This window comes from Suncus etruscus, chromosome 9, assembly GCF_024139225.1.
Source record: "Suncus etruscus isolate mSunEtr1 chromosome 9, mSunEtr1.pri.cur, whole genome shotgun sequence".
In the NCBI taxonomy this organism is placed as follows: Eukaryota; Metazoa; Chordata; class Mammalia; order Eulipotyphla; family Soricidae; genus Suncus; species Suncus etruscus.
The window spans coordinates 50,195,621-50,210,854 of record NC_064856.1 but is presented as its reverse complement, the minus strand read 5'-3'; the positions used below and the strand labels follow the sequence as shown (position 1 = coordinate 50,210,854).

General features: G+C 44.8%; 1 protein-coding gene across 2 annotated transcripts in view; it reads right to left on the bottom strand.

Annotated features, from left to right (window-relative positions):
* Nucleotides 1–11,210, bottom strand: part of RAB6A (RAB6A, member RAS oncogene family) — a 45,612-nt gene extending 34,402 nt beyond the window's left edge. For both annotated transcript variants that reach the window (XM_049780448.1, XM_049780447.1), the window contains exon 1: nucleotides 11,098–11,210. In XM_049780448.1, coding sequence (XP_049636405.1) covers nucleotides 11,098–11,167 — 70 coding nt within the window. In that variant the 5' untranslated portion in view covers nucleotides 11,168–11,210. The remainder of the gene's footprint in view (nucleotides 1–11,097) is intronic.
* Nucleotides 11,211–15,234: the final 4,024 nt, after the last annotated feature.

Sequence of the window (15,234 nt, the reverse complement as noted above, 5' to 3'; positions counted from 1 at the left end):
CATGGGATGCCAGGGACAAAATCTGAGTCAGCCACATGCAAAACAAGAGCCCTACCCGCTGCACTATCACTCCAGCCCCTAAAACTTTCTTTTTAAAAAACAAGGGGCTGGACAGATACTACAATGGGTTAAATGCTTGCCTTGCATGCAGCCAACCTGGGTTTGATCTCCATAATACCAATTATCTTCTAAGCCTGGCAGGAATGATTCCTGAATAAAGAGCCAGTAGTAATCCCAGACACAGTCAGGTGTGACCCAAAACCAAAACCAATACAAAAACCCTAAGGCAAGGGAGATAGTTCAAAGGAGTAGCATTCTTAAGGCTCCAAATTCATTCCTGGCCTTTACATGACCTCCCTGGACATTAAAGACTAGTTTTGGTGGTTCCTAAGTACCACTGGGATGTCTCCCCCAATTTTATTATCTGAAAATAATAAAAAAAAATTTTAATGGGCTTTACACACACACACAAATAAATATACATGGCAAATAATCAGGTAAAGGAGTTGATAAAGGGATGTTTGGGCCAGAGATAATTCAACAGCTAGAACTTGTAAGGTTAATCTAGCTAAAACCCTAAACAAAGGTCCCCCACTTCCTCTTCTGGGTAACCTCTTCCTTTTATATGTAAAAGCCCACTGGATAGTTACATCTGTATCTGACTCGACCTTCCCCCCTCCTGGTATTGGGAATGGGGGGGATTGGGATTTGATCCCCAGCAACCCATATGGTCCCCTATGGCCCACCGAGAATGATCCTTTAGCACAAAGACAGGAGTAAGCCCTGAACACCTTTGAGTGTGATCCCCCAAAAGGGGGAGGTATAGATAAATTCCAATTAATAAAGAACATGAAGCAAGGGCGGAGTGATAGCACAGCGGTAAGGCATTTGCCTTTCATGCAGCCAACACAGGACAGACCTAGTTTGAATCCCAGCAATCCATATGGTCCCCCAAGTCTGCCAGGAGTGACTTCTGAGTAACTCCTGAGCATCACCAGGTATGACCTCTCCAAAAAGAATATGAAGCAATGTTTAAAGAACTATAAACTCAATTAATTCGAGAAAAATAAAGTACATTGGACCTGGAGAGATATCTCAAGGGCTGAGAGAGCTGAGCACATGGTTTACATGCTGGAGCCAAGGTTCAGTCCCCTGGCATCAATCAGTTTAAGTAGTAGGGAAGAACCCCAGTAATGCTTTAGGAACCACCTAAAAAGAAGGCATCTTAATGGGATGCAGTTATTTTAAATCCAAATAGATAATAATATATAAATATGCTTCAATTGTATTTTTCACCAGTTTCAAATTTTTATTAGGGTCCCAGGGAAAGGGACTCCAGTCAATGTAGCTGACGATAATTTCTTTAGCCATACCAACTTTAGCCTGGAAGTTTGGGCACATCGCTTGCAGTCATGCCTGATTTGATTCAATCCCAGCATTACATATGGTACCCAGGTATCCTTAAACTACATGAGCCACATGCAGCCTATTGTGCGCATGTGTGGGATGTGTGTGGCTGTTTCCGACTCCTCTCCTTCTCCGTCTCTCGACTCCTTTCAGTCTCGGGCAGGGAACCTCAAAATATGGCCTGCGAGCCACTATTGTTCATAGTTTGTTTGTTTTTTAAAATAAAAAACTATAGTCCAGCCCTCCAATAGTCGGAGGGACAGTCAACTGGCTCCCCCTGGTTGAGGATCACCAACATAGTGAGTGAGTGAGTCAGTCTTCCCCTCCCACCTTCCCTTTCTCCTTCCCCAGAGACTACTAGGGGTCATTTCTTTTTTTTTTTTTTTTTTTTTTTTTTTTTGGTTTTTGGGCCACACCCGTTTGACGCTCAGGGGTTACTCCTGGCTATGTGCTCAGAAATCGCCCCTGGCTTGGGGGGACCATATGGGACGCCGGGGGATCGAACCGCGGTCCTTCCTTGGCTAGCGCTTGCAAGGCAGACACCTTACCTCCAGCGCCACCTACCCGGCCCCACTAGGGGTCATTTCTGAGCACAGAATCAGAACAATCCCTGAGAGCCATGGGCTGCCCCTGCCCCACCCCAGAAAAAAGGGAAGACAAGAGACCTAGCACAGAGGACCATAAACAGATGTCAATGAAATGAGATCAGGTCTGAAGACATATAGAGAAAATATGTATAATTTGTACTAATAAACTTGAAATGTTTATGTACTAGGTTCTAGGAAGAAAAAAAATAAGGATGGGTCCAAAGCCATAGCACAGTGGTAGGGTATTTGCCTTGTACATGGCTGGCCCACGTGCTGGGTTCGATCTTCATCATCCCATATGGTCCCCTGAGCCAGGAGCAATTTCTGAGTGCATAGCCAGGAGTAACCCCTGTCACCGGATGTGCCCCCCTCCAATAAAAACAAACAAAAACAAAAAGAAAAAAGGAAAGGAAACTAATTTTCCTCCCTTTTTCTTACCATGTCTTGTGTGTTCTCTGGCACAGAAGAGCTTGCTTCTCTCTCTTTTTTTTAATTTTAAAGTTTATCTTTAGGGGACAGGAGATAGTACAGCAGCAGGAATGGTTTTTTTTTTTTGTTTTTTTTTTGGTTTTTGGGCCACACCCAGCGGTGCTCAGGGGTTACTCCTGGTAGGCACTGGGGACCATATGGGACACCGGGATTCGAACCAACCACCTTTGGTCCTGGATCGGCTGCTTGCAGGGCAAACGCTGCTGTGCTATCTCTCCAAGCCCATGAATGGTATTTGCCTGTATGTGGTTGACCCAGGTTTGATCCTAAGCAGAGTCAGGAGTTAGCCCTGAGCACCACCAGGTGCTCAAAAACAAACATAAATAAAATTTATATTTATAGAGTCTATAAGATCAGATAGTGTTTTTTCTTTTGCTTTCTGTTATCTACTTTGAATCATTTAAACTTTGAGAACAAACATATTTATACATTTAGAATTGCTTAGCATTCAGTTGTTCTACTTTTTTTGTTTGTTTTTTTTTTTGTTTTTTTTTCGGCCACATCCATTTGATGCTCAGGGATTACTCCTGGCTGAGAGCTCAGAAACTGCCCCTGGCTTGGGGGGACCATATGGGACACCGGGGGATCTGTGGTCCTTCCTTGGCTAGCGCTTCCAAGGCAGACACCTTACCTCTAGCACCACCTCACCGGCCTCGTTCTTTTTTACTTTTAAGCACATTTTATAAAATTAAAATCAACTCATCAACACCTATATTTATAGCAGCACTATTCACAGTAGCCAAAAGGTGGAAGCTAACCCATGTCTATCAACAGATGAATGAATAAACAAAATGTGGTATATACATGGAAAAAAGTATTATTCAATATTTAAAGAAAAGAAATTCTGATCTAAACTATAACATTGATGAACTTTTTGGGGGAGGGAGTTTGGGCCACACCCGGTGTTACTCCTGGCTATGAGCTCAGAAATCGATCCTGGCTTGGGGAACCACATGGGATGCCTGATTTGAACCAACATCCGCCCTAGGCTATCATGTGCAAGGCAGACACCTTACTGCTTGTGCCACCGCTCAGGCCCCAACACTGATGAACTTTGATAGCATTGTGCTGAATAAAATAAGCCAAGTTACAAAAGAGCAATATTGTTTTTTTTTAATTAACCTATTAGGGGGCCAGAAAGATAGCTCAAAGGACTGAAGTATATGCCTTTCTTAAATTAGGTCCTGACTTTAATCCCTGGTATTGCATAACTTCTGTAGCATCACTTAGTACAGCTTTGGTGGCCCCTGAACACTGCATCACATGAGACTCAAGCACAGAACCATTAGGCCCATACAGTTAGCTGAGTAAAACTGGGAGTCATACTGGGCAGGCCCTTTGAGGGGTTAGAAAGTTCAAAATAGGGGCCGGGCGGTGGCGCTGGAGGTAAGGTGCCTGCCTTGCCTGCGCTAGCCTAGGACGGACCGCGGTTCGATCCCCCGGCGTCCCATATGGTCCCCCAAGCCAGGAGCGACTTCTGAGCGCATAGCCAGGAGTAACCCCTGAGCGTCACCGGGTGTGGCCCAAAAACCAAAAAAAAAAAAAAAAAAAAAAAAGAAAGTTCAAAATAAGTAAACTAACTCATATAGATCATCACCATGATCTAGTCTGACCACTAAGACATTGCATAAAATCTGCCCAAACACTCCAATGTTTATTTTAAGATAAAGTCTAGATTTTTCTGCCAGTCTTTCATAAATCTGGCTTCTACTCTACTAACTTTAAGCTTACTCCTATCACTGGACTTTGACTCTAGGGTAGCATTCTTCAAACTTTTTAAAACTACGGACTGTCACCTATCCTTAATTTAGGTTAGACTTATTTATAACCAATATGGCAGATGAGTAGTTTTCAACCTTTCTATAACTGGTGGACTGGTGGTTGAAGACTGTTGCTCTAAGGAATTTTTGTTTGGGTTTTGGTTTTTGGGCCACATTCTTCAGCACTAGGGTCTACTCCCAGCTCTGGGAGTAGGATCAAACCTGAGCCTTCCAACAAACATAAAGCATACACTTCAGCCTGTTTAGTCTGATATTTTTTTAAATTTAAAAATTCAATAAAATTTTAAATCATCATTAACTCGGGGTCGGAGCAATAGCACAGTGGGTAGTGCATGCGCTAGATCCAATCGCTGGCATGCTTTATGGTCCCCCAAGCACCACCAGGAATGACCCCTGAGTGTAGAGCCAAGAGTAATCCCTGAGCACTGGCTGGGTGTGGGTTCCCCTCAAATAATAGCTTAAATAAATAGCTTAAATCATCATTAACTGCTATGCAGAATACCTACTTGGTGGGGGAGGGTTTATTGTTAATGTTTTGGCTTTTGGGCCACAACCAGAGGTACATAGGGCTTACTCCTGGCTCTGCACTGCAGGGTTACTTCTGGAAGTATCAGGGGAAGCACAAGTGGCAGCAGGAACTTGTGTCAGCTGTGTGCAAGGCAAATGCCCTGCTTGCTGTACTACTGCTCTGGCCCTCACATCTTTGCTTCTTAAAGCTTCCATTCTACGAATTCTAGACTCCTATAGTTACTATATCCTAATAGCTGGAGGTGCCAGGATCTACATACAACACTTCTGCTCAGTCAAGTCTGTCACAAGGAGGAAGAAACTTGAAAGACTAGTAGAGGCTCTATCATTTGAAATACTCCTCACCTATAATTAAAGAGAGAGCTAGATGGGGGAAGATATTCATATTTCTAATTTGAAAGGATTTACATCTATTAACTCAATACATAAAATAAATATAAAATACTTCAACATGAAAGGTCTTTAAAAAACAGTAATTGGCATTGAAAAGATGTGTCAATGATGAGCATTATCAGTTTCATGCTAGATTTGGACTTGTAGGTTCAATCACCACACCACATGGTCTCCAAAGTCCTGTTAGGAGAAAACTCTTAAAGCACAGAGTTAAGAGTAGCCCCTAAGTTCTGTTAGGCATGGTCCCAAAACAAAACATACACAAAGTAAAGTCATAATGGCAACACCAGTAAGAAACTGCAAGGTAGAAGAGAAAGCACAGTAGGTAGGCCTTACACAGAGCCACAACAGGTTCAAACCCCAGCACCACATATGGTGTTTGCCTTGCAAGTGTTATCCTAGGACTAACCACGATTCGATCCCCTGGCATCTCATATGGTCCCCCAGGCGAGGAGCAATTTCTGATCACATAGCCAGGAGTAACTACTGAGCATCACCGGGTGTGGCCCAAAAACCAAACAAACAAACAAACAACCCCCCCCCCCCCAAAAAAAAACCACTTCAGGACTTCAGAGTACTTAGCAATTTCTTTTTTCCTTTTTTTTGTTTTTGTTTTTGGGTCACACCCGGCACTGCTCAGGGATTACTCCTGGCACTACACTCAGAAGTTGCTCCTGGCAGGCAAGGGGGATCATATGGAATACAGGGATTTGAACCACCGTCTGTTCAAATCAGTTGCAAGCAAGGCAAATGCCCTACCTCTGTGCTATCTCTCCAGCCCCTACAGATGTTGTTTTTTGTTTTTTTAGAGATAAAGTTGTTCATGATTGAATTACAGTCACAGGCATCGTACAACAACCTTCAGAGTGCACAAATAACATTAAAATTACCTCTCCATTTCAAGAAAGTAACAGCCATTAAAGTAGATTCCTCAGAGCCGGAGAGTAAGGTAAGGCATTTGCCATGCATACAGAAGGTCGGTGGTTCGAATCCCGGCATCCCATATGGTCCCCTGAGCCTGCCAGGAGCAATTTCTGAGCCTGCCAGGAGCAATTTCTGAGCATAGAGCCAGGAGTAACCCCTGAGCACTGCCGGGTGTGACCCAAAAACCAAAATCTAAAAAAAAAAAAAGTAGATTGCTCATAATAAAAATTATATACTGCTGAGGCTGAAGAGATAGCACAGTGAGTATGATGACTGCTTGCCTTGCATGCAGCTGAGACGGATCAATCCCCAGATCCCCATATGGTCTTCCAAATCCTGCCTGGAGTAATTTCTGAGCACAGAGCCAGGATAAAAAGCCTTAAGCACAGCTGGATGTGGTCCAAAATCAAAACAAATGTATACTACCAAAAAGATAAAGAAATTACAAGAATTTATAATAAGACTATAAAAATGATGTCATTAACTCAATCTGAGGCTTCATGAATATAAACAACTTGTCTTCACTATGGAGCACAGAATTTTAAATTTTGCTATGCTCTCATTTCAAGTCAGTTCATAAAAACACCTTTAATACCATTTGACATATTTTTGAGCTGTACTATGCTAACAAAAAATATAATAGAAAGCTTTATTGGAAAGTAGAGGGGAATAAAGCTCCCTAGACACAAACAACAAATTCCCTAGTCAGGGAGGAACTTAGTCTACAATTAAACTAAGTTCATAATAACAAAATTTAACAATTTTAACAAAGCAAAATTGACTCTAACTCAAAAAATGTAAAATCCAGGGTGAGTCTTATATATAGTGTGTGTACATGATGGGCTGAAGAAAAATACACTGGGGCTTACTTTGCAAGAGGGCCTCCTGGCACCCCAGTATAGTCCTCTGAGCCCATTAGGAGTGCACACCCAGAAGCAACCAATAATCACCTGGTTTGTCCAAAACAAACAAAAATGTATGTGTGTATAGAGAGTACATGTACCATGTGGGTAATGCCAGGGATTTTTGTTTTAAATCCACACCTGGTTTATTCCTGGCTCTGTGCTCAGGGATATCTCCTAGTGGTGCTCAGTGAACTATGTGTAATGGCTGGGATCAAATCTGGGTCAGCTGCATGCAAGACAATTGTCTTAACTTTTGTACTATTTTTCTACCCCTAGTACCAGAGATTGAAGTCAGGATATCACATGTTAAGTGCTTGACCATTGAGCTATAATCCTTGGCCTCCTGGTTTTAAAATTATTTTAAGTGTAATGTTAGGACTATAAACTATGGGGTTCCCTGGAACCTGAGTATATGGACTCTCAATACATATAGTCATATTACTTAAATTTAAAATGCTATTATTAAACCATTAAATTAGGGGAAAGGTTAACTTTTTCTTGTTTGTTTTGTTTTGTTTTTGTGTTCTGGGCCACGCCCGGCAGTGCTCAGGGGTTACACCAGGCTCTACACTCAGAAATCGCTCCAGGCAGGCTCAGGGGACCATATGGGATGCCAGAATTTGAACAACCGAGCTTTTGCATGCGAGGCAAATGCCTTACCTCCATGCTATCTCTCCAGCCCGGGAAAGGTTAACTTTTTAACAGCAAAAATGAATAAAATCTACTAACTTTGATCACTTCACTAATTATCTGAGTACTGCATGCCTAGCATTATCCTAGGCACAGAGAATACAATGAACAATAAAATAAATAGTTTTTTACACTGGTAGCAAAGTGATATGAATGCAGGAGGCCTTGATTTGTGACACCAGACAACGGACCTCGCCTCTAAAAATGCCCAAGGGACAGAGCAGTGGCGCTATCGGTAAGGACCTCTGTTGGATTCCCCCACCCCCACCCCCACCCCCGTGTCCCGAAGCCAGGAGCGATTTCTGTGTGCATAGCCAGGAGTAACCCCTGAGCATCACCAGGAGTGGCCCAAAATGCGGAAGGAAGGAAGGAAGGAAGGAAGGAAGGAAGGAAGGAAGGAAGGAAGGAAGGAAGGAAGGAAGGAAGGAAGGAAGGAAGGAAGGAAGGAAGGAAGGAAGGAGGGAAGAAAGTGAGAGAAGGAAGGAAGGAAGGAAGGAGGGAGGGAGGGAGGGAGGGAGGGAGGGAGGGAGGGAGGGAGGGAGGGAGGGAGGGAAGGAGGGAAGGAGGGAAGAAAGTGAGAGAAGGAAGGAAGGAAGGAAGGAGGGAGGGAGGGAGGGAGGGAAGGAAGGAAGGAAGGAAGGAAGGAAGGAAGGAAGGAAGGAAGGAAGGAAGGAAGGAAGGAAGGAAGGAAGGAAGGAAGGAAGGAAGGAAGGAAGGGAGAACGCCCAAGGAATATAAGAGGTGAGAGTGGGTGGACCCTGAGAACTATCATGTATGACTCAAAAAAACAAAAATATTTTCATCTTCATAGAATTTGCATTCTGCTGAGAGAAACAGACAAAAAAAAGCACACAAAATAAGCTAATTATTGCTTTTAAGACAAATAAGGTTTTGCCAGATTAGTCTTTGAAAGCTAAACTTCGAATTAAAAAACCCAAAAATGAATAATTCATGAAGAGTTACATCAGTATTACATGGAATCTACAGACCTTTGCTAATGCATAAGACAACTTACATATACTACAGATGAAAGCAGAGATCAATCTTTCATTATCAGTGGACAGCATTACCTAGCAATAAAGTAGTCTGAATAGATAATTAACCTCAGTCCCTCAGTTTTTTAAATAGCATGTGAACACCATCACAAACACACACACACACACACACACACACACACACACACACACACACACACACACACGAACCAGACATAAAGCTACATATGATGTGTAATTTAAATGCTGAAACAAAAAATAAAAAGTCTAAGGAATTCTGAATAAACTAAGAACCTTAGTTAATAATGTATCAATATTGGTTCATAAACCTTAACAAATATATCATACTAATATAAAACGTTAATAGGAAATACAGAGGATGAAAACATAGTACATAAGTAAAGTGCTTGCTTTGCACACACCTGATTCTGGTTGATTCCTGACACCCCATATGGTCCTCCAACCCCGCCAGGAGTGATGTTTGTCAGACCTGGAATAAGTCCTGAGCCAAGGGTAAGGGCCCTCCTCAAACAAAAGGGGGGGAGGGATGAAACAGAAGACATTATCTTCTAAATTTTTCCATAAATCTAAAATTTTCCAAAAACTAAGTCTTCAAAAAAAAAATCTAAGATGCCTTAAAGAAATCGCAGAGTGATTTGGGAAAAAGTTAGTAAAGATATTTAACTTTAAAAAGTGGGAATCAAAACAAAAATACTAAAGAAATTCAAAGAAAACCTAGAGACATTTAAGTTATGATCCTTATTCATACTAAAACCTTCCTGAGGCAGAGATTAATGGATTTTTCATTCAAACTAAATAGCTCTGCATCATGACAAACGGCAAGCAATGACATCCCTAGGGTGCACAATAAGCACTTTAGATCCTATTTATCAATGATGACCAGGAGGCTGTATTTTCTGCATGGCACTTTCCTAAGTTGCCATAAAATAGCTAGCCAGAATCAACCCCACAGGTCTTTATCAAAATCACTCGCTCAAAGAAACAAGTTTCTTTGCTTCAACAAGATTCATAAGTGAAGTTATTTTTCCTCAGTAAAGGGGCTTAAATTGTATAGGAGCAAAAAAAAAAAAATATTTCTCAGATGTAAACGTAAGTCATCTTGCCACTCCTATTAACCTACTTCAATGCCATATAAGTTAGAACACCAAGATAGGAGCTTTAAATGTATCTGCATTTTAAAGATGGCCATTAAGTGTGAAATAAACAAGAGGAAAATCTCGACATCGTCCAGCGTCAAATTTGCAATAACATAGCCTAAAATTGGAATCGGCGAGGATTGACCTAAGTATCTTAAAAACAAAATTCAGATCTTGTACCTAAACACAAAGACCCAGAACAATTTCAATCACCAGATACTAGGGAATTATTCAGCACCCGAGAGTCATTGAGCCGAAATGGTCTTGTAGCTTTAAATCTAATTTCGATGAAGGATGAATTCATCCCCGCTCTCTTCCCTTCCATGCCATTCCATTCCTTCTTACTAAAACCCCCAAGGAAATCCTCCAAACACAAAGATGACGAGGCTGGAGTGAGTTCCTTCTTCGCAAGCCTTTTCCCCACAACAGGAATCTCAAAAAATCTCTTAAGATAGGAAAAACACTCGAGAAGAAGAAGAAGAAGAAGAAATGGAATCATCATTAGCATGCCCCCCAGCAATTCCTCTGTGTGTGTGTGTGTGTGTGTGTGTGTGTGAGAGAGAGAGAGAGAGAGATCCAGACAGAGAGAGAGAGAGAGAGAGAGAGAGAGAGATCCAGACACTGCTTCACGTCGAAAACGACGAAAGGAGGAGGAAGAAGAGAAAAAATGAAAGATGAGATATGAAAAATTCCAAGTATAAAAAAAAAAACGATCATGACATAGCATCTGGCAAAGATCGGGGGGGGGGGGGGGAAGCACCGACACTTGCCAAGAGAACTGTCAGCGACGCCGGGCGAGGAGGAGAAGAAAGGGAGGTTTCCCAACAACCTACCTACCCGGTACCTAACCCCAAAGGACTCACCTCACCTCGCCTCGCCTCGCCCCTGCCCATGCCGCCCCACCCCTGATCCGACTCCATCTGGGGGGCTCATTTCCAACCAGACCAAACGGTCCCCGCGGGCGGCGATCGCTCCCCGCCGTCCGTGGCGGTGGGGGTCCAGCCTCTGGGGGGAACAACGCCCAGACTGGAGGCGGCCCCCCCACACCCGGAGACGGCCGGGGCGGGGGTCGATCGGCGAGGAGCAGGGTGGGGCTCGCGCAGGAGCCGGGTGGGAAGAAAGGGGCGGCCGGGCGCGGGGGATGGGAACGGGAATGGGAACGGGCTGGGCAAGGCCGGGGCGGGGGCTCGGGAGAAGCGGAGGGCCGGGGGCGACGGCGGGGTGCGGCGCCGCGCACTCACCGCTCTGCTCCCCGAGAAACACCAGCTTGAATTTCCTCAGCGGGTTCCCGAAGTCTCCGCCCGCGGACATGATGGAGCCGGAGGAGCCGCCTCAGCCGCCGCCTCAGCCCCGCGACCTCCCGGGCCGACGCCGCTCGCTCCGCCGGCTGACGAAAGCGACGCGCGGAGGGCAAGGCCGGGCAAGGCCGGGCAGGGCAGGGCAGGGCAGGGAAAGGCCGGGCGGGCCGGGCGAGAAGGGCAGGGCGCCTGTGTCCCGGGCCGTGCGCGGGGCCCGGCGGCCGAGCTGAGGCCGGACTCTCCCTCGGGCAGCCGCGACGTCGCCGCCTCCCCTCGGCGCTCCCTCGCACCCCGCGCGGGCTTCCCGAGGCGGAAGGTGGCGCCGCAGACGCGCTGGGACTCGTCGCCGCACACGCCGCGTCTCGCTCCGCTTCTCTCAGCTGCCGCCGCCGTCACCGCCGCCGCCGCAACCCAACCTGCACTCGGAATGCGCGAGTTCCTGGCGCGGCGCGGCGCGGCGCGAGCCCGCGTGCGTGCGTCCTAGCGTGCGCGTGCACGCCGCCGCTCTCGCCGTTCTGATTGGTCCGTTCTTCCGGCTCCACCCCCTTTCGGAGTTGCGGACGGCTCAGGTTTTATTCCAATAGCCGTCGGGAAAAGCTAGGAGGAGGAAAGGCGGGGCTTCAGAGGGGCGGTAGAGGCGAGGGATTGGTAGAAGGAATTACGTCACTCATAGGGACAGCCAATGGAAAAAAGGTGAGGGCGGGATAAAGGCCGGAGTGACGTGGCGGCGCGGGAGCGCGCGCGGCCTCCGAGGGTGGGGGCGATGGAGAGCGGGGCACCGTGACGGCCATGTTGAGTGTGGCGCGACGCAGCCGGAGGGGAGGAGGAAAAAGAGGTGGAGGTGGGCGGGGCTTCAAGGACGCGGTCCGGGTGTGGTTAGAGGGCCGAGGTGTGGACTGGGTGCCTCTTGCTTGAGTTGTCAGCCTTGCTTCTTTGCTATTTAGATCCACCCTTTCCCCATGCAAGGCTCTCTCTCCACTTTCCTCATCCTAACGTAATTCTTCCTGTGACATTTTCCTTGCTACGTTCCTGGCTCTGCCGCCCAGGAGTTTCATAACTACCACAAGCCTCCGCATTGTAGCCGATGAGGAAACCAACCGAAGCGCAAAGCAAAGAACTGGCTTGCAAGATTCACAAACCCTACAATAAATAGTTCCTAGGTTTTCTACTTTTCTCCTACTGAGCCTGTGCAGCTGCCTCATTGATAAACCCATCCATTTCCCTGACCTGACTTGAATTTTGCCCAGTTTTTGCTGCTCAAATATTTATCTATAACTCTACACATCATCCATCTGTGCTAGAAAAGAATCCATACAACATGTCATCTACAATCCTTTTATTTTAACACAGAACCACATAAGAAATCTGTGTGTGTGTGTGTGTGCAAAAAGATCATACAATAAATTAGAGGTAGAACTTGATCTTCACCTTTAAAGTGGGGAACAGGGTATATTTTAAAGATGGGTGGAGCTCTCTAAATAGGACATTCAACGAAGGTTCAGGTGTGAGAGAGTGTGTGTGTGTGTGTGTGTGTGTGTGTGTGTGTGTGTTCCCGGTGGAGATACCAAGAGCTTTAATCAATTTTCAACCCAGGACAGGATCCAGAATATGTCAAAGCAAGTGAAGCATAAGGAAAAAAATAATTAAAGGCAATGTGATAACTAATATGACATGCTAAAGAATACAACAATTTAACTATAAATTTTAAGCCAAATGGAATCTGGGATCAGAAAAGGGGCATTAGCCAAAAGCTACCCAAATTGGAAATGGAATAGAAGGTAGGCTTTAGTTAATTACAGTATCAATACTGGGTCATTAATTCAACAAATTAGTATTTTACTAATATAATGTATTAATCACAGAAGAAATTAGGGGAGAAAGGACTATGGGGATTTTCTGTACTGTCTGCACAATTTTTCTGTAAAACTTTTTAAAAAGTAACAACTGGGGGCCGGGAAGGTGGCGCTAGAGGTAAGGTGCTTGCCTTGCAAGCGCAACCGTAGGATGGACCGCGGTTCGATTCCCCCGGCGTCCCATATGGTCCCCCCAAGCCAGGAGCGACTTCTGAGCACAAAGGAGTAATCCCTGAGCATCAAACGGGTGTGGCCCAAAAACCAAAAAGAAAAAAAAAAAAAAAGTAACAACTGGGGCTGGAGAGATAGCACAGTGGTAGGGCATTTACCTTTCATGCAGCCCACCCAGGATGGATGGTGTTTTGATTCCCGGCATCCCATATGGTCCCCTGAGCCTGCCAGAAGCAATTTCTGAGTGCAGAGCCAGGAGTAACCCCTGAACACTGCTGGGTGTGACCCAAAATCCAAAAAAAAAGAAAAAAAAGATTAAAGAGGTCTAAATAACTCATTTGAGGCCACAAACTAAATAATAACTAGGAATAGTTCAATAGTTGTGGACCCCCCCAAAAAAATAAACAAAAAAAGGATGCCAGAGAGATAGCATGGAGGTAAAGCATTTACCTTGCATGCAGAAGGACAGTGGTTTGAATCCCGGCATCCCATATGGTCCCCGAGGCTGCCAGGAGTGACTTCTGCCAGGAGTAACCCCTGGGCGATGCTGGGTGTGACCCCAAAACAAAATAAAATAAAATAAAATAAACAAACAAGTAAAATCTAGGAGCTGGTTATTTAGTACATCAGCTCCAGCACTTGTTTTACCTACAACTGACCCATGTCCCACCTCCAAACCATATATTTTTTTCATTTCTTTTTGTTTTGGGGCCACACCCAACGATAATTGGGCTTATTTCTGATTCTCACTTAAGATCATTCCTGGCAGGGCTTGCAGAACACATGTAGTGCCAAGGATCGAACCCAGATTGGCTGAGAACACAGCAAGTGCTTATCCAGCCCCTACCAGGCAATTCTTGGTCTCTTCTGGTCATATGCAGCGACAGCAAGATTCTAAAATGGGTGATATTGAGAATGGCAAGAAGATTTTTGTCCAGAAGTGTGCTCAGTGTCATGCCATGGAGAAGGGAGGTAAGCACAAATCTGGGCCAAATCTCCATGGTCTGTTTGGACAGAAGCTAGGTCAGGCCCCTGGATTCACCTGGGGAGATGACACACTGATGGAGTGTTTGGATAATCCCAAAAAATACATCCCTGGAACAAAAAAAAAAAAGGACAGCTTACCTCAAAAAAGCTACTAATGAGTAATAGTTGGCACCGCCTTATTACAAAAATGTCTCGACTTTTTTGTGTACCATATTTAATTCCATCTCATTTCATTTAATTCCATCTCATTTCATTTCATCAGAATTCAGATCATGAATGGCTGGTGTAATGTATTTTTGATGGATCGCCTGATTTAAATAAGATAGGCTTGTGTTTAAAAGACTTATGAACAGCTTTTTGAATTTTGATAATTCCAGGTCAGCAAGTCCACCCCAACTCACTGTTGCCCCTTCTAAAGATATGATGGGACTTAATTGGTCACATTCACCTTTTCAAGAGATGGGATTGCCATTACATACCTGTGGGAGAATAGTTTTCTATTCAGATTTCTATAACTGGCTATATTAGTATATCTAAAGGTTTAGAAAAATCACTGTGTCCTAGAAGAGGAAAACTCATCTATGTTTTAGGTTGTGTTCATTAGCCCGTAAAGGCTAAAAACAGGATAAGATGACAGTGACCCTTAAACCTTTTTGTGTGTTTGTGTGTGGTTTTTGGGTCACACCCGGCAGTGCTCAGGGGTTACTCCTGGCTCCATGCTCAGAAATTGCTCCTGGCAGGCCCGGGGGACCATATAGGACTCCGGAATTCAAACCGATGACCTTCTGCATGAAAGGCAAATGCCTTACTTCCATGCTATCTCTCTGGCTCTGCCTTTTTGTTCTCAATTATGCCAATTTGTTTTGTTTTGGGCCACACCCATTTTACGCTCAGGAGTTACTCCTGGCTATGTGCTCAGAAATCATTCCTGACAGGCTCGGGGGACCATATGGGACGCCGGGGAAACCTCGGTCTGTCCTAGGCTAGTGCTTGCAAGGCACTGCTTCGGTCCCTAATTATGCCAGGTTTTAAAGTTTTTTATTGTTTGTTTTTGTTTGCTTATTTATTT